The following is a 19,925-nucleotide window of genomic DNA, read 5'->3' as shown; positions in this document are numbered from 1 at the left end:
GGCTCTGAGCGGAAGTGATGACCTTTTTTTTGTTTTAGTCAAACCGATCACAAAGTGGGAAAAATTCACCGGTTTTTGAGAATTCTACTCCGGTTTTGCATCTTGCAAATTTCTGAAAAAGTGTCTCCTCTTTTTACATTTTCAAAATATGGTAAGCCTATGATAGTGAAGTTTGATGAGTAAAGTTTCAGGAATTTGGAGAAGTTTTAGAGCGAATTTCAAGTTCTCAAATCTTAAAAAAGATGTGTTGCAGTTGAATACTGTCGAATACTAAAAATCCAACATGCCGACGCGGGCCGCACAAAATGATCTGGCGGGCCGCATGCGGCCCGCGGGCCGCGTGTTTGAGACCTCTGTGTTACAGCAATGGAGCGAAACACCGCTAATTTATACTCGCCACCTTCAATAGGCAATATATTACCATGGTTCAAGAGACCTAACATTACGCAGGAAATAACTAACTTCACATTAAGGAGGCGGGACAGAAATGCCAATGGTTGCCATACCGGCCTACTTTGATGGCTAAATACGCTCCACAGCGCAAGCGACGACCTTTTGATATATTACTATTTCAGTTTGTTCAGTTCATTTACTATAACATTTTGGTATTTGGTTGCGTCTGTGGTTGTACCAAGTCACGGCTTTCCGAGTCACATGTCCTTCTCTGATTGTAACGTTTCACCCGACTCAACTCGAGTCATCCTTATTTTATCACCCATTCAGTACGAGTTCGAGTAATTCTACAAAATGTCGCGCCCAAGTACAAATCACAAATTCACGAATTATCAATGGGTCAAGTCCTATCATCCTAAACAAGTAATGTGACGTGATCTTCCACCGCATGGTAACTTTTGGAGGTGATGTGACAGTGTAGGCTTACCATACGTCCTCTTTTAAGAGGATTTGTCCTCTTTTTTGACTTTTTTTAAAGTGTCCTCGGAGGACGCCCTTTTGTCCTCTTTTTTGAGATTTTGACCTCTTTTTTGAAAATTTACGTCAGATTTAGAGCAAATTGCGAGTGATATGCCGTAAATTAGCAGAGAAGTGACGGTCCGGCGGATATTTCGGAGTGAAAAACGGTGAATTTAGCTCTGAGCGAAAAGATGACCTTTTTTTTGTATAATCTTCCACCCGGCAATGTGGAGAGAAAAACGGTATTTTGGGCTCTGAGCGGAAGTGATGACCTTTTTTTTTTTTTAGTCAAACCGATCACAAAGTGGGAAAAATTCACCGGTTTTTGAGAATTCTACTCCGGTTTTGCATCTTGCAAATTTCTGAAAAAGTGTCTCCTCTTTTTACATTTTCAAAATATGGTAAGCCTATGATAGTGAAGTTTGATGAGTAAAGTTTCAGGAATTTGGAGAAGTTTTAGAGCGAATTTCAAGTTCTCAAATCTTAAAAAAGATGTGTTGCAGTTGAATACTGTCGAATACTAAAAATCCAACATGCCGACGCGGGCCGCACAAAATGATCTGGCGGGCCGCATGCGGCCCGCGTGCCGCGTGTTTGAGACCTCTGTGTTACAGCAATGGAGCGAAACACCGCTAATTTATACTCGCCACCTTCAATAGGCAATATATTACCATGGTTCAAGAGACCTAACATTACGCAGGAAATAACTAACTTCACATTAAGGAGGCGGGACAGAAATGCCAATGGTTGCCATACCGGCCTACTTTGATGGCTAAATACGCTCCACAGCGCAAGCGACGACCTTTTGATATATTACTATTTCAGTTTGTTCAGTTCATTTACTATAACATTTTGGTATTTGGTTGCGTCTGTGGTTGTACCAAGTCACGGCTTTCCGAGTCACATGTCCTTCTCTGATTGTAACGTTTCACCCGACTCAACTCGAGTCATCCTTATTTTATCACCCATTCAGTACCAGTTCGAGTATTTCTACAAAATGTCGCGCCCAAGTACAAATCACAAATTCACGAATTATCAATGGGTCAAGTCCTATCATCCTAAACAAGTAATGTGACGTGATCTTCCACCGCATGGTAACTTTTGGAGGTGATGTGACAGTGTAGGCTTACCATACGTCCTCTTTTAAGAGGATTTGTCCTCTTTTTTGACTTTTTTTAAAGTGTCCTCGGAGGACGCCCTTTTGTCCTCTTTTTTGAGATTTTGACCTCTTTTTTGAAAATTTACGTCAGATTTAGAGCAAATTGCGAGTGATATGCCGTAAATTAGCACAGAAGTGACGGTCCGGCGGATATTTCGGAGTGAAAAACGGTGAATTTAGCTCTGAGCGAAAAGATGACCTTTTTTTTGTATAATCTTCCACCCGGCAATGTGGAGAGAAAAACGGTATTTTGGGCTCTGAGCGGAAGTGATGACCTTTTTTTTTTTTTAGTCAAACCGATCACAAAGTGGGAAAAATTCACCGGTTTTTGAGAATTCTACTCCGGTTTTGCATCTTGCAAATTTCTGAAAAAGTGTCTCCTCTTTTTACATTTTCAAAATATGGTAAGCCTATGATAGTGAAGTTTGATGAGTAAAGTTTCAGGAATTTGGAGAAGTTTTGGAGCGAATTTCAAGTTCTCAAATCTTAAAAAAGATGTGTTGCAGTTGAATACTGTCGAATACTAAAAATCCAACATGCCGACGCGGGCCGCACAAAATGATCTGGCGGGCCGCATGCGGCCCGCGGGCCGCGTGTTTGAGACCTCTGTGTTACAGCAATGGGGCGAAACACCGCTAATTTATACTCGCCACCTTCAATAGGCAATATATTACCATGGTTCAAGAGACCTAACATTACGCAGGAAATAACTAACTTCACATTAAGGAGGCGGGACAGAAATGCCAATGGTTGCCATACCGGCCTACTTTGATGGCTAAATACGCTCCACAGCGCAAGCGACGACCTTTTGATATATTACTATTTCAGTTTGTTCAGTTCATTTACTATAACATTTTGGTATTTGGTTGCGTCTGTGGTTGTACCAAGTCACGGCTTTCCGAGTCACATGTCCTTCTCTGATTGTAACGTTTCACCCGACTCAACTCGAGTTATCCTTATTTTATCACCCATTCAGTACGAGTTCGAGTAATTCTACAAAATGTCGCGCCCAAGTACAAATCACAAATTCACGAATTATCAATGGGTCAAGTCCTATCATCCTAAACAAGTAATGTGACGTGATCTTCCACCGCATGGTAACTTTTGGAGGTGATGTGACAGTGTAGGCTTACCATACGTCCTCTTTTAAGAGGATTTGTCCTCTTTTTTGACTTTTTTTAAAGTGTCCTCGGAGGACGCCCTTTTGTCCTCTTTTTTGAGATTTTGACCTCTTTTTTGAAAATTTACGTCAGATTTAGAGCAAATTGCGAGTGATATGCCGTAAATTAGCAGAGAAGTGACGGTCCGGCGGATATTTCGGAGTGAAAAACGGTGAATTTAGCTCTGAGCGAAAAGATGACCTTTTTTTTGTATAATCTTCCACCCGGCAATGTGGAGAGAAAAACGGTATTTTGGGCTCTGAGCGGAAGTGATGACCTTTTTTTTTTTTTTAGTCAAACCGATCACAAAGTGGGAAAAATTCACCGGTTTTTGAGAATTCTACTCCGGTTTTGCATCTTGCAAATTTCTGAAAAAGTGTCTCCTCTTTTTACATTTTCAAAATATGGTAAGCCTATGATAGTGAAGTTTGATGAGTAAAGTTTCAGGAATTTGGAGAAGTTTTAGAGCGAATTTCAAGTTCTCAAATCTTAAAAAAGATGTGTTGCAGTTGAATACTGTCGAATACTAAAAATCCAACATGCCGACGCGGGCCGCACAAAATGATCTGGCGGGCCGCGTGTTTGAGACCTCTGATTTAGATTATAAGTTTAGCCTAGAGAGTTAACTGTTGTTAACCGATTTGTAACCGCTGCCTTGAAGTTGACGTGGACTTTCATTTGATAAATTTGTGATCCTATTTCTGTAATTGCTTGAATTACTTTGACCGTGTCTCAGGGGTAGGCTCGGATAATAGGACGCATAGAAACTAGGTAGTGGTTGGAATCGAGTTAGCAAGCTACTCGATCAGTCTAAGTTGATACAGCCAAGTCTCTAATCGAGCCAAATATAACGTACTATCGTAACTAGGCTACGATCAAAAGTACGTTACAATCGTGAATGGCCTCCATAGAATTTGGCTGGTGGAAAATGTCCTCATACTTCTTTGTTAATATGGCAATGTCTGCTGCTCCGTACTCGAAGTCAGAACTGATATCTGAACTCAATGCCTCACAGTCCAATGCAGACCACTCCTTCAATTCATTCTCTGGAAATCGAGCATCCAAGTGATCGCAAAGATTACGAATAAAACAAATAATCGCGTCGGTATCTATGACTTCAGCTGACCCAGCCCTCATCACCTCTTTGACGCGGTCACTCCACTTGATAACCTTTCCTTCTTTCAGATACTGAGAACGCAGCTTCTCAATCTTTGCTCTTGCAAGGCAGTGTCCCTCCATCACAGTCAGATTGCGTTTTTGAAAAGAAAGACACAGTTGTGCCAGGTCATCCAAAACATCTCCCAGAGCAGTAAGAATAAACTTGAATTTTGAATCCGTCAGCTTTTTGTAACAGTATTTTGTCACTGGATCTCTATAATTACTGGATGATTCTCTCCTGCAGTATTCTTCGAGAACTGTGTAGTTCCTCAGAACAGCCTTCACAGCTTGGTGCCGCGAAAGCCACCGTACTTCGTTCAGAGGTCTGAATGACAGCGAATCCTCATCAAGAATATTCGATAGGTCTTCCAATTTCCCCTTTTTTACAGTGGATCTAGAGAAAGTGGAATACACCGTTCTAAGAAACGTTTCCACGTCACGCATCGCAGGGACGTCTTTCCATGCATCAACAATGCCCAAGTCTTCTCTATGGGCAACACAGTGCTGTTCTGTTAGATGTGGTATTTGCTGCTTTAATAACGCTGCAACTCCGTTGTGCTTTCCCAACATTACTGAGGCACCGTCGGAGGTCAGCATCACCATTCTCTGCATGTCTAATTTATGCTTGGCGTAAAACTGAGTTATTGCCTGCACAATATCCCGAGCGGTGCATCCAGTCAGCTGGGAAATACCTCCAAACACAGTTTTGTAGTCGACCTCATTTTCCTCTCTATATTTAATGTAAAGCACTAGCATTTTGTGCACTGTTATGTCTGTGCTCTCATCCACGATCAGAGTGTGCCAATGTGCATTTCTAAGTTTGCACATTGTCTCATTCTGCACTATTTGATTGATAGAATTCACAAACTCAAAGGCATAATTTTTGCTTCGCCAGCTCTCTGGAACACTCACGTACTTTGCCATGTGATCGTGAATTTGTTGAACTGACAGCATAGAAGTATTCATGTTTATGGCTAGGAGAATATTGTCGACGAGAACCTTAACTTGCTCGGGGTTGGATTTCTTCACGAGTGACAGCTCGCTCCTCTTCTATCGATCGTTGATGCTCTCAGTCAGTAATGTACCGATTCCAATTCTCATCTTGCACCTTCTTACGATTCCGACCGCTTTCACGTGGGTTTTGTGCTTAATGTGACGCTTAAGGTAATCCAGCCTCCATGCTTTCCACATTTTACCATCCGAAAACTCGTTTGATATTTTGGCTTCTCGACATATTTTGCACATTAGACCTTTCTCGCTCGAGAAAGAAAAAATCTCACCTAATTTTATTGTTTTGTCTTCCGTTTTCACGTGCTCCGACAACCATTCTATTTTAAACGAATCACAGCTCTTTGTCAATTTGGCTTGGTTGGGGGATGAGAAACCACCCATTCGTTTTGCCATCATTAAAAGCGGTCAGTAGAAACAGTGCTAAGCAGAATTAGTGAGTATTCACTCAACGTTGGCCCACCGGCAAGCAGCTAGCTAAAACACTTACAGCGACACAAATGGACGCATGTAACCGCAATTACTATATACGGCGAATCGTAATGCTGTGCGACTACGTGTGACGTCACAATTAATCAATGTACGTATGTTGATATACTATGGATTACTAGAAGACAGACATACACGCACGAGAACGCACCCGAAATCAATACATGCGATCGATGTAGGCCTATCGCGTTAAAACACTGATGTGACGTCTTGATACCGGCAACGCACTCATTACTTTCAAGACATACAGTCAGATATAATGATACGAATATTCAAGTCTGATTGAAGCAAGAACAAGATCACCGTATGACCTTATCTACAGAAGATACCCGTTCAAACCAATCGAATAAAATCACAAATTTGTGCTGCTGAGAAGCTGATCCAACGCAACGCCTTAAAGTGCATATAGTTGCTGCATTTCCTGATCAACGTTTGCAAAGGGATGGATTTTTTCAACAATATTAGTGCTTGTACTTGCATATTCTGCATATTACCCTATATCACCATACGTGATCAGATTTGCCTGATGGAAGTGATGACTTCAAAAATTCGCGACATGCAATTGTAAAGTAAATATTACATAACAATCATGCCACGCGGACAAGACTATTCGTTAGTTTCTCGTAGTTTAACTTCGAGCTAGAGCCCATTGTTATTTACAACTTCGTTACACCATAGTGTCCTATATGGTGTCGACACAAGCAAATCGCACGGTTCAATGAAATTGTATCACGTCACAGTTTCCATTTGGCTACAGGCAATTTGACGGTGATTTTTGACCGGCTTTCCGAGCATTAAATTTGATGAATCGGGTATCAATCGAAAGCTGACTCTGCATTGATTACGAAAATATAAATTTTATTCCGCTCGCGGCCCTGGAACCCCCACAATCAGCCCCCAATTATTCATTGTCGAGTAGATTGGCAGTGTGACGCAACAAAGCTGTCTGGCGAAACGTGAGACTAGCTCAAGAGCAAGGATGCGGCCGAGCGGCGAGAGTGGGATCAGCTGACGTGACGGCAATAGCGATGTGCAAACGCGCCACAGAGAAACGCTGCGCTGTTGATACTTTTTCTATGCGTTTCGGTACAGCCGAGCACACACCAGCCTTTCCTTGACTTGTAAGGGTAGAACTGGGTCCACAGAATGTATTAGGGCCCTACCAATTTTCGCGCAATATCCTTCAGCTGATAAAGATATGTAGGCTACATCTAAGTAGTCTACATTGGATATGTCAGATTATTATGATATCGATTGCCTTAGCCCGCTTGTTGCGTAGGGCTGTTGATACTTTTTCTATGCGCTTCGCTAAAAGCGAGCACAAACCAGCCTTTCCTTGACTTGTAATGGTAGAACTGGGTCCACAGAATGTATTTGCGCGCAATTTTTGCTCAATCCTTCAGCTGTTAGAGATATTTCTAGTAAGAAAAATATACTTTCAAGTAATAAGATTCACTCAAGACAGCAAATTTAGATAATGTAAATATATCATATTGTAGTTATTATTGCTACTGATGAGAGTTAGTCGAAAAGCTTTTAGCGAATAAATTAACAATATGAAGTTATTGTTTCGCGTCATATTGTAGTAATACAACTACAGTGTTGAGTTTTCACTCTAGTCCCCATAAGCACCACGTCGGTGACCTTGCCAAATTCCGAGAAGGCGAAAAAGTGCAAACTCTGTTGGGCCGAATGGACAATGGAAATTCAGTTATTCACAGATGCGAAAAAAATACTGCAAATCCGTTTTACGTAAGTTACATTAGGAATATATATACAGGCTACAGGATGAATATAATTCAAATATCTGCGATACCACTGTATTACTTTTGACGCAAAAGGTCCCCGGCATTCAAAAACGCTATTTGGTGATTGAAAAATGCTAAACCAAATTCCAACGTCAACGTTTATAGTGATATCAGATATATTCCAGTGAAAAACAAAGGTATGAATTTGGTGGTAACATTTTGGAATCATTTGGCAGGTATGGCCCGCAAGCTTTCTAGTAACGGATTGAATCGCGACAGCGATACCAGTTTAATTCGACACTCCTGCTGTTAAACTTTATTCAACAATCAACATTTTACCTGCTGCATTCGCGGACCAAGTCCTACCCATACGGATCAAATAAAAGCTTGCAATGTATGCTCATGGTCAATGATCCTTGCTCACACTTAACCATAAAAGCGACTATAGAAAATATCGACACCCGCCATCAACAGCGCGTCGTGTCTCTGGAGCCCTACGCAACAAGCGGGCTAAGGCAATCGATATCATAATAATCTGACATATCCAATGTAGACTACTTAGATGTAGCCTACATATCTTTATCAGCTGAAGGATATTGCGCGAAAATTGGTAGGGCCCTAATACATTCTGTGGACCCAGTTCTACCCTTACAAGTCAAGGAAAGGCTGGTGTGTGCTCGGCTGTACCGAAACGCATAGAAAAAGTATCAACAGCGCAGCGTTTCTCTGTGGCGCGTTTGCACATCGCTATTGCCGTCACGTCAGCTGATCCCACTCTCGCCGCTCGGCCGCATCCTTGCTCTTGAGCTAGTCTCACGTTTCGCCAGACAGCTTTGTTGCGTCACACTGCCAATCTACTCGACAATGAATAATTGGGGGCTGATTGTGGGGGTTCCAGGGCCGCGAGCGGAATAAAATTTATATTTTCGTAATCAATGCAGAGTCAGCTTTCGATTGATACCCGATTCATCAAATTTAATGCTCGGCAAGCCGGTCAAAAATCACCGTCAAATTGCCTGTAGCCAAATGGAAACTGTGACGTGATACAATTTCATTGAACCGTGCGATTTGCTTGTGTCGACACCATATAGGACACTATGGTTACACCATTTTATATCGCCATTCCCACAAGGAATGCGCTATTGAAATGATATCAGTATCGCTCACGCGTACGATATCATTCTAAAAAAAAATCTGTTTCGTGAGGTGCACACGATTGCAAATTCTCATTGCTTCGCAGAGCGCAATATTTCCCTTTGCGGGCTGCAGGCTTACCTCGGTTTCAGACTTCAGCGATAGCACTATTTACCCCTGGCAATGTTTCCTCTCATTTTTCTCGAGTCTGAGCGCCTGCGCGGTGCCTTGGACAACAGTGCGCAACGATTAAAAAAAGTCATCACTTCGGATTTTTTGTGCGCAGCCAAGATTTTCTGTGCGCGGAAACCGTTTCAGTACTGCGCATTTGCGCACGCGCGCAGCTTAGAGGGAACATTGCTCGTAAGATATGTAGAATGCTGTTTGAAGGAATCTTATAGTGTAACTTTTGTCCATTTTTTTCATGCTACTCTATGCAACATTTTGCAACTTTTTCGACTTTTCATGGAAGTATTTTCTGTTTTGGTGAAATAAACGGCCAAATTCGACTGAAACACCGTAAATCAGCACCGAAGTACGGGCATTTCGGGAGCTGAGCCGGTAAATTGACCTTTTTTTAGTCAACCGAGCAAAATGTGGTCTTTTAGTGCAACTTTCGCAACTTTTGTCAAAAATAAATAAATAAATGCAACTTTCCGCGGATGTAACTGCAGCAAAAACTTGCCCTAGTTATGACACATTGCATCGAAACAGCAGTGACGAAACGATAGCAGTCTACTCACGACTTTCCTGCGATCCCAATGATAAACTTCAGACTCCAAGCCAAGCAAGAGTGTTTTATAAATATAAATTTTATTTTTTGTCATAACACGATTTCTCAATATTTTTTGGGGATCGCAAGAAGGCCAGCTGGGGGCCGCGGTTTGGAATCACTGATTTAAAGAGTTAGTCACCGTAAATACTATTTTATTCAAATCCAAATTTTTCTACAGCAATAACTTCGCTTCTAGTGGTTTAAATTGAGCCAAATCTGGTTTGCATCATCTCTACTGATAACCTAACATGTTTATAGGGTAGACAGAAAAAATTTGAAATTTCACTGTAAATTTTCATATTAATATTAATTCAAAATTCTCCACTGCTATAACTTCACTTCTATTGGTTGGAATTGAGCCAACATTTGTGTGTAGCAATTTTCAGGGTAACCTGACAATTTAATCAGTGAATGGATGAAATCCGGAATTCATATTTTGATTTATTTTTTCGGAATTAGTGCGACAGTAGGTTTCGATCAAGACAAGACTCGACAAATTCTGCGCTCTGAACGATAGGCTAGCTTTTGGATTGCCAGAAATCAGCGCAATCACGATTTTTTGATTACTAGACTCGAGTCAATGCCTATGCCATATGACTCGAACCAAGTCATATGACTCGAGACTAGGACAGATGAGACAGACATTTCATTGTAACTTCGAAGAATTCCCTTGCATGATTGGCATTTCGTCTATCAGTCCTGATACTCGGAAAATAAGACCAGAAACTGTTAGGACTGAAGAAGATTACGAAATTATGAGTGCAAACTATTCTATATCACTCGGTCGTAGTTGAAAAAGGTGGATTCGCGCTCGAGTCAAAACACTATGACTTGATAATTCAGTTCTCTCAAATCTCATCTCTCGCTATACGACTTCAATTACAATTACCACTCAATTCTTCATGTCAATCATAATCAATTTGCAATATCAGGGACAAGTTGAAACGGATTCCGTTACCCAATAATGTTGCCACCCGTATTTCCTGTCCATACAGCGTCGCGTTAGCCGTGTATCATCTTTTCGAAAAATGGGACAGGGAAAAGAAGACTATGGAAATTTTTGATGAAAAAAGGCATCCTTTGACAGCGAGATATTTTCGATTTTTAATGGTTGATAGTAGGCCGATTGTTTAAAGACTTGTTGTGCTATATACGGCACATGCAATCCGCAAACCCGATATAAATTTTTACACATTATATCAAGTTCGTTAGTAGCAAACTTGGACAACTAGTTAATTCTAAAGCCAGATGCCATCAATCTAATTCTAGTTTAATTTGTAAAATGTTTCTACGATCTAATTGTAATTATGATATTGGCCGAATTTCTGGATATCCTGCAGTTGCTATACACGAGAACTATACACTGCAAAGCAACCCAAGTTTTCTGTGCACAGACATTTTCAATTCCTGTACTTATGAGAATGCGCTCTAATTTGATATCAACGAACTCCATTCAATTTACAAGTTTTCGCAAAGTCAGTAATTCGAATTTGGAAAAAACTGTAGCTAAAATTTTAAGCCTAACTTAATTCAATGAAAGAACTTGTCATAATTCTAATTCTAGTCTAATTTGAAAAAAACTGTAGCTGATATTCTAATTTTAATCTAATTTTGAATAAGCTTCAGTCACAAGTTATTCCAAAGTAATTTGAAAAAAATAGTCGTAATCCTAATTCTAATCCAACTTGGAATAAACCGTAGCTACAATTTCAACTCTAATGTAATTTGGAAAATATCTGGTATAATTCTATTTTAATCTAATTAGGAAGGAAACTGTGTTACTATAATTCTAATTCTAGTTTAATTTGGAAAAAAAATCCTGTGTAGCTATTATTGTAATTATAATCTAATTTGGAATAAACTGTAGCCTAGCTGTAATTTTAATCCTAACATAATTTGAAGAAAAAACAAATGATCCGAATTCTAGTCTAATTTGGAAAAGACTCTGTAGCCAATATTCTATTTTTAATCCAATTTGGAATAAACTGTGGCTATAATTTCAATTCCAACTAAAAAAAAACACAAGGTATAATCCTAATTCTAGTCTAATTTAAAAAAATACTATCAGCCATAATTAGTGGTTTGCTATAATTTGTAAAACCTGTAGCTATAATTCTAATTCGGAAAAACCCATGTACCTATTATTCTAATTTTAATCTAATTTGCAATAAACTGTGTGGCCAGGCGCTTAGCCAGTCGATAAATAATAAGATGGTTTTGAAATGAAAGGGAGTTGTTTCGAATTTACTAATATAGCGTCAATTCATTTGGGTTAAGTACATGCGTAAATGACGATTATAGAATCTCCTTGTGTTGACGACCCCTGAAACCACTCCCTGGCTACGCTCCTGTGTGTGGCATAATTCTAATTCAAGTCTAATTTGGATGAACACTGTACAGCAATATTTCTATTTAATTTAGAAAATCTGAATATATGTTGTCCAAGTTTGTGCTGTATTTTGATGACCGACAATTTTTGTGACTAACCTACCAAGGTTTGATTCATTAATACGATAACAAGACTTACGACGAGTGTTTTTTCCGATCTCCATTTCAGCGCGATCGTGTGCCGTCAGATTATGACAAGCGAGAGCCAGAGCATCGTCATATTTATCGCTTCATCAGGACGTTATTTAGCGTTGCGGAATGTGCAGTAGTTACTTTGGTGAGGATTTTCATTTCTTTAACAGTATATTGATATTAAAATGAACCTGAACATTTTCGGCTGACACTCGTCAGGGGTAATCGTCAGCAACTAGCGGAGAATCGGAAAGAACATGTGCATCAACAATCGTATCGCTAAATATGACACCACGATTGCTGATATATGCTACAAACTTGTTTTGAAATCTCTACTAGTTCGTAACGATTACCCCTGGCAAGTGTCGGCTGAGCAAATATTTGGGTTTATTTCGATATGAATATAGTATTCAAATTTCTGTTGGCCTGCTGATCATGCGATAACATGATAATAGTTGTAATTCCCGGGAGACTACTTTGTTTGCCCTACCTTACTTCCCGATCCCCATGACAGAGTACGTTGTCAAGCTGATTCGTTTTGTCATCGATTTCCGATTGTCAACACTGTGACTCGATAATTCAGTTCTCTCAAAACTCATCTCTCGCTATGCGACTCCAATAATTGGAATTAACACTAGATTTTGATTCAAGTGAACCATAGTCAATTTGCAATATCAGGCACAAGTTGAAACTAATTCCGTTACCCAATAATGTTGCCATTCATATTTTCTGTCTATACAGCATGGCATTAGCTGTTTATCACCTCATCGAAAAATGGGACAGTGAAAAGAAGACTATGGAAATTTTTGATGAAAAAAAGCATCCTTTGACAGTGAGATTATTTCGATTTTTAATAGTTCATAGCCGGCCCGTAGCCCGAGTAAGGGTTTCGGGGGTGAAAACCTCGAAACCCTTAGTTATGAAGCGCCGTCCTTTTGAGATAACCGTTCTGACGCTAATATTCAGTTGCAGTTCAATAAATCTTATTATCAGTGTTGCGCGCGGCCAATTAGCTCGATTCGTCTATGCCAAATGTAACGTGAAGCTATCTCCCACTGAGATGATTGAGAAATTAGCTCTTTGATCGCCACGCGCTTGGCAATCGTTGCTGGCCTGATTTATAGCGTCTTCAACAAGCCTAGTTCCGCTGGGTTGAAGAATCGCTTCTGCAATAAGCGCGGTGCGCACTATACTATCGCTGGCCTACACGGTCGCATCTGCAATAGGCCTAGTACGGAAGATACCATCGCTGGCCTAACTACTGCGTCTCGGGCCTAGTATGGTTTGGTTTCTATCTCCTGATGGCTTGGAGACAATGCCTATAAGTATATGCTGATTTGGAATCGTGATTAAAGAAAGTCATCGCAAAACTGAATGACAACAAACATCCGCGAACATGTACATGCGTAATTGATTTCCGCTAATACCTGAACATAACCATAAAAAAATGTGTGTCAAGGCTTGTGTTATAAAAGAGGAAAGGTTTGAAGCACCTGAAATTAGCGTCGCTGTAGCACATGTTGCGTAAAAGCTCGGACATTTTGACTTCCGCAAATCGTCACCTAGGCTACGTAAAGACGTGTTGTCTAACTGTTCGACTCGTTAATAAGCGCGCGTATTTATTGCTTCAGGTAGTCGCTAATTAACAGCACTTCCGGTTTCCTCGACAAGCTTATCATACGTGTATATTCATCAACACGAGGAGATTGTATAATCGTCATTTACGCACCTACTTAACCCTAATGAGTTGATATATAGTATGCTATATTAGTAAGTTCGAAAAAAGTAGAAACCCCTCCCTTTGATTTCAAAACGCCCTCCTTATTATTTGGCTGGCTACGTGCCTGGTTCATAGTATTATTTGAGGACTTGTGCTAGGTCCAGCACCGCCAAACTGTAATCACGATACAATTTTTTGCATCACATTAAGATCGTTAGCAGCAAACTTGGACAGCTACTTAATTCTAAAGCCGGATACCGTCAATCTGATTCTAATCTGATAGAGAGAGAGAGAGAGAGAGAGATATGATATTCTTTCTCGCCTGCACCATCGAGATGCTTTGGCGACGGAGTTGCGATACGGCCCCATGAGGTCATCTAGTCTGCGCCCCCGTTATTTTTCTCCTCCATGCTATCCGTGATTGCTGAGCGCCTAGCAGGATAGCTGCGGATACCATTTTTCGAGTCTTTGGTATGACCCGGCCGGGGATCGAACCCACGACCTACCGCTCGAGAAGCCGGACGCATAACCATTACACTATCTCGCTCGATATGTAAGAGGTTTCAATGATCTAATTGTGATATTGGCCTAATTTCTGGTTTACAGAGAACTATACACTGTAAATTGAGCCCATTTTTCTGTGCACTGACATTTGCAATTCTTGACTTATGAGAATGGACTCTGATTTCAATGGACTCAATTTGAAGAAAAAACTAGTTATAAAATGAAATTCCGGTCTAATTTGAAAAAAACTATAGCTATTATTCTAATTTTAATCTAATTTGGAATAAACTGTAGCTGCAATATAATTCCAACGTTATTTGGAAATAAACTAGTTTTAAACCTAATTCTAATCTGATTTGAAGAAAAATATAATAGCTATAACTCTAATACTAATCCAACTTGGAAAAATGTAGCTATTATTCTAATTCTAATTTTAATCTAATTTGGAATTCACTGTAGATGCAATTTTAATTTTAACGTGACTTGAAGAAAAAACTAGTTACAATCGTAATTCTAATCTGATTTGAAAAAGATATTACCTATAATTCTGATCTAATTTGAAAAAAAACGTGTGGCTATAATTCTAATTCGAGTCAAATTCGGATAAAGACTTTCCTGTACAGCAGGGGTGGGCAACATACGGCCCGCGGGCCGGGTCCGGCCCGCGGTGAGTTTTCCGTCTTACATGATAATGTGGCCCGCGGCCCCAGTCTGTAGAGATTTCCCACTACTTGCTTACTACGTCAAATTTTAGTGACTGTATGTTATAATATATGTGTATGCGCAGCGTGCGAGAGTGAAGCTTACGCGTAAGTTCGTCGAAGCGAGATGACTTGCATTATCGGTATTTACGATGTACTCAACCCTAATGTCGTTTGTGGTAATCATATGGTGTTTGGCAACTACAATGGTCATTTACACCAGGCTGATATTTCTCATTTTTCATTCCGTAACCGCCGACCTGTAGCAAGGCACACTTCCCGGCTTTGTTAAGACGTAGGGTTACTATATTTTGGAAATCTGAAAAGAGGACACTTTTTCAAAATTTTCAGACTTGCAAAACCGGATGAAAATCCTGAAAAGATGTTAAATTTTTTCCACTTCGTGGTCGGTTGACTTAAATAAAAACGGTCAACTTTCTCGCTCAGCGCACAAAATACAGTTTTTACTTTCACATTATCAGTTGGTTGACTAATAAAATAAGTCAACTTTCCGGCTCGTCTCCCGAAATAGCCACTGGAGCGTTACTTCAGTGCTAATATACTGCATTTCAGTCGATTTTGCCATATATTTAACCTAGATTCTCAAAAAACAGGACAAAATCTCAAAAAAGAGGACATTTGGGCGTCCTCCGAGGACACTCTCAAAAATGTATAAAAATTGGACAAATCCTCGTAAAAAAAGGACGTATGGTAGCCCTAGTAAGACACCGCTTATACCAGGGGTCGCTAACTCAAAACGGTTCGCGAGCAACTTTTCAAATTTTTTAGAGGACGCGGACCGCATGAATTCAATATCGAGATTAATCAGGCCACACTGTTGAACACCGACGCTATCTCGTCGCACCTACTCAACCCTAATGAGTTGATATCTTGGTAAATTAGGGGTACCGGGGTTATCGGAAGCAGAGATGGCGGCGCCTGTATGACAATCCTATTGTCAAATACACATTGTCTTCGTCACTATCGGTGAGAAATGGCTTTGAAGGGACATTGCTGTCGTTAAAATACTTTCATTAAATACGATTTATTCCTTGTATATGTGGATAAATGGCGAATAATGTATCGATTCAGCAATCCGGCCCGTCAAGTACTTAATTTTCCTATATCCGGCCCGCCGACTGAAGAAGTTGCCCGCCCCTGCTGTACAGCAATAATTCTATCTAATTTAGAAAATCTGAAAATTTGTTGCCCCCAAGTCTGCGCTGTGTTTTGATGCCCGACAGACGATGTTTGCGAGTAACCTGCCAAGGTTCGATTTATCAATACGATAACAAGACTTATAACACGCGATTTTTTTCAATCTCCATTGCAGCGCGATCGCGTGCCGTCGGATTACGACAGGCGAGAGACGGAGCATGGGCATATTTATCGCTTCATCAGGACGTTACGTAGCGCGGTGCAATCGACTGCGTAATGTGCAATAGTTAATTTGGTAAGGAATTTCTTTTCTTGAATAATATAATCATATTGAAACGAACCTAAACGTTTTCGGCTGACACTCATCAGGGGTGATCGTCAGCAACTAGCAGGAATTCGAAGGAAAATTCGATATCAACAATCGTATCACAAAATATGACGCCACGATTGATGATATAAGCTACAAATTGCTTTTGAAATCTTTACTAGATCATAAGGATCACCCCTGGCGAGTGGCGAGTGTCAGTTTTATTTCAATATGAATGTAGTATTCAAGTTTCTATCAGTCCTCTGATCATGGGATAGCAGATCTAATAGTTGTAATTCCCGGGAAACTGCTTTGTTTGTTCTACCTTACTTCCCGTTCCCCATGACAGAACACGTTGTCAAGTTGGTTCGTTTTGTCATCGATTTCCGGTAAAATTGCATTCGTAAAACTATGAAACACGTAAAAGTGATTAAAATGGTTTCTCCAGTAAAAGCAGAAGTAATGACGTCCATTTTTACTTGATTTCTTGTAGTATTGATTTCTAAGACATGCTGCGATTTGGCTGTTCAATTTTTTTTCAATTTCACTGGCTGCTTGATGGAAATTGAGGTCCAATTTCGGCGCTATTTCAACCCATGGAAGCATTGCTATATAAGAAGAAAGCTGTGGAAAAACAACCCCAAAAGTTTTTCATGTTTACTGGTTACCAGGGTTGTAACCAAGTCACAAGGCTCCGAGTCGTAAGTCAATCTCACTTTTATAGTTTTGACTCGAGTCAAGTCGAGTCATTTTCAATTCACACCCGAGTCTACTCCAAGTCAGCTAGCTTAGGGCCGAGTCCGAGTCATGGTATTATGAGTTCAAGTCATTGTGTTGACTGATCTCGAGTCATATGACTTGGGTCAAGTTATCCGCAATGACTCGATTTCAAATCGAGTGAATACGCTAAACAAGATGACTCGAGTCGAGTCATTTCCGTGTTTTGAGAATATGACTCGAGTCGAGTCATCAGAAAATCGTGTCTCGAGTTCAGTCATGACTTGAGTCATTACAACCCTGCTGGCTGTCTCACAACATTGTCAGGTTGTGTGAAAAAGCGTAACACAACAAATTTGGCTCAATTCCAGCCAGTAGGAGCGAAGTTATTGATGGATTCCAAAACGTATTCACGATGACTAGATCCAGAGTATATATTTAATTTTTACAAATCCAAAAATTTTATACTCAAATAACTTTGCTTCTTATATAGCAATGCTTCTATAGGTTTGGATTGAGCCAAAATTGGTGTGCTGTACAGCGTTTTCTTAGGCAACCCCTAACAGTTTTATCAAGCAGGCCGTAAAATTAGAACTTTTTTCTATTTTTGTACACTCCTAATGAGCACACCGCTACTTCATCAAGAATGAGAGACACGCCAGTATATTAGAATGAGTTTCTCTCATATTGTTCTATTTATATTTCTCAGTCCACATCCATTTAACCATCGAATATTGTCATCGGCGGAAAAACTATATATCAATATAAATGCGTCGATATCCCAACCCGATACACAGTTTTTATGTATATATATTGAACTTCAAATCAGTTCTTTATTGTATTATTTGCTTCTTGGTACGCTGCCAATGATCATTGGATGGATACTGGTGTCATTAGTAACTTGGTTGCTCCTCTTCAGGTTAATTTGGAAAGGTTATTAACATACGCGGAGATCATTTTATGTCCTTGGAACTGGAAGCGTATCGTACTAGGTCGGTGCACTTGTTAACTGTATGATTGTCATTAGTAGGGCGATTTTTTTACCACAAAAATGGAACATTTTGAGCTTAAAAATCAGAATTTTGATTTTTTTCACCTTGACCAAATTTGACCTATCGTACGCAAATTAGGCGTTTCCCACATAATGTTAGAATTGTACCACTTATCTTCATTTCGGGTTTTAACTGTCTGTCATTTCGAAGTAGTTTGGGCTGAAAAAAAACTTTTTCGCTCAAAAACTGGCAAATTTTTACAAGTAAAAATTTAATTTTAACAAAATCTAGCTCTATGCAGAATTCCAGTAGTTACATTACGCATCATGGTAAAAATAATTAAAAAATTTTGTACTACGACGAAAGATACTTTCCTTCATTATCGGGTAGAAAGTGTATGCCTTACTAAGTAGCTTGTCAAGAATAGAGAAAGAAAGTTCATTTTTTGATATAACGCTACAATTTTGACATAATTTTGACTAGTGAAAAAAAAGCCCTACTGACTACACCTAACGATGGCTCGCGTTTTCTAATTGTTCTGCAACTAATCCTTTTTTTAAAGAACAAGAACTAGAATTCATCGCTTTGAAAATAAGCAACTAGAACTAGGACCACTAAAACAGTATTTAATTATCCTTCAACTGAACTACATTGGTAGCTTGTGCGGGCCTGGTCTTTACACTGTGGCAATATGCATGAATACAAATGTTGTTGATTTTCTATATGCAGGAATTGACTGTATAGCTGAAAACTTGGTCGATTTTGTGCCCAGGTGCTATTCTCTTTGGAGTCTTGACTTCCAAAGTGTGGGACGATCAAGCTGTCTGGAATGAGGACTACTGCCATATTTCGAAAGATATGACTGTGAAGGATATGTGAGATGCCTTATCTTGTTATCAGTGCTATTTTTCATCCCGATGTCGTCTTTTTGAGATGTCTGCAAATATGTAACTTGCCATTTCTAAAGCAGCCACCGTAGTACATGGGCCACAAAAGTACACGACTTCTCGGTCAAATTTACTTTTCAAAACTTATTACTGAAATGCTTTACAAAACTTCATTTTAATAGTATATTCATATCGAAATTAGCCCGAATATTTTTTGGTGACTTAGTCAGAAGTGATCCACAGAAACTAGTAGAGAATTGGAAAGAACGTTATATATCAACAATCCTATCACAAAATATGACGTCACTTACATGAAATTTCGAATAATCGGGGCAAAGTTCAAGTTCAATGTACTGTTTTGGTGCACAAGTACGTCATATTTTGTGATATCATTGTATTGTTGATATACAACGTTCTTTCCAGTCCTCTACTAGTTGCTGACAATGACCCCTGACGAGTGTCAGGCGAAAATATTCGGATTCATTTCGATATGAATATACTATTCAAACGCAGCACTCCATAGTAAATGGTCTTGAGAAGTAGATTTAGATGAGAAATCGTGTACTTTTGTGACCGATGGCAAGGTGTGTATTTTGCGGACATCTCTTAATGAGTAATGAACAGCGTTGTAACCAAGCTGCACGGTCCCGAGTCACAAGTCAATCATACTCTTATAGTTTTGACTCGAGTCATTTACAATTCATCGCCGTGTCAAATTCCAGGCGTCGAGTCCGAGTCATAGTGTTTTGACTCAAGTCAAGCGTCCAAGTCATTGTGTTCGCTGTTCAGTTTTAAGTTTAATCCCGTACAACCCACTTTTCTCAACTCTGCCTGAGTGATATAGAATGGCTCGCATTCAAAACATCGTAATTTTCC

The 19,925-nt window shown here is 39.8% G+C and overlaps 2 protein-coding genes across 4 annotated transcripts in view; both read left to right on the top strand.

Annotated features, from left to right (window-relative positions):
• Nucleotides 1-19,925, top strand: part of LOC145436402 (uncharacterized) — a 493,503-nt gene that overhangs the window by 370,541 nt on the left and 103,037 nt on the right. The window lies entirely within an intron of this gene.
• The window catches only part of LOC145436925 (cyclin-Y-like protein 1), an 82,176-nt gene continuing 71,385 nt past the window's right edge, over nt 9,135-19,925 (top strand). Inside the window, exons 1-4 of one of the 2 annotated variants that reach the window (XR_013914500.1) lie at nt 9,135-12,208; nt 12,805-12,895; nt 16,322-16,441; nt 18,892-19,637. Coding sequence is in view for 1 of the 2 variants with exons in the window: in XM_080314123.1 (XP_080170249.1) it covers nt 12,806-12,895; nt 16,322-16,423 (192 nt within the window). In the remaining variant the exon portion in view is untranslated. Of the gene's footprint in view, nt 12,209-12,804; nt 12,896-16,321; nt 16,442-18,891; nt 19,638-19,925 lie in introns of those variants that run through there. The other variant, XM_080314123.1, reaches the window with a different exon arrangement.

The sequence above is a fragment of the Botryllus schlosseri genome, chromosome 1 (genome assembly GCF_051294905.1).
Source record: "Botryllus schlosseri isolate E-star chromosome 1, Bs_hap1, whole genome shotgun sequence".
NCBI lineage: Eukaryota > Metazoa > Chordata > Ascidiacea > Stolidobranchia > Styelidae > Botryllus > Botryllus schlosseri.
This window is presented reverse-complemented; position numbering and strand designations above follow the sequence as displayed.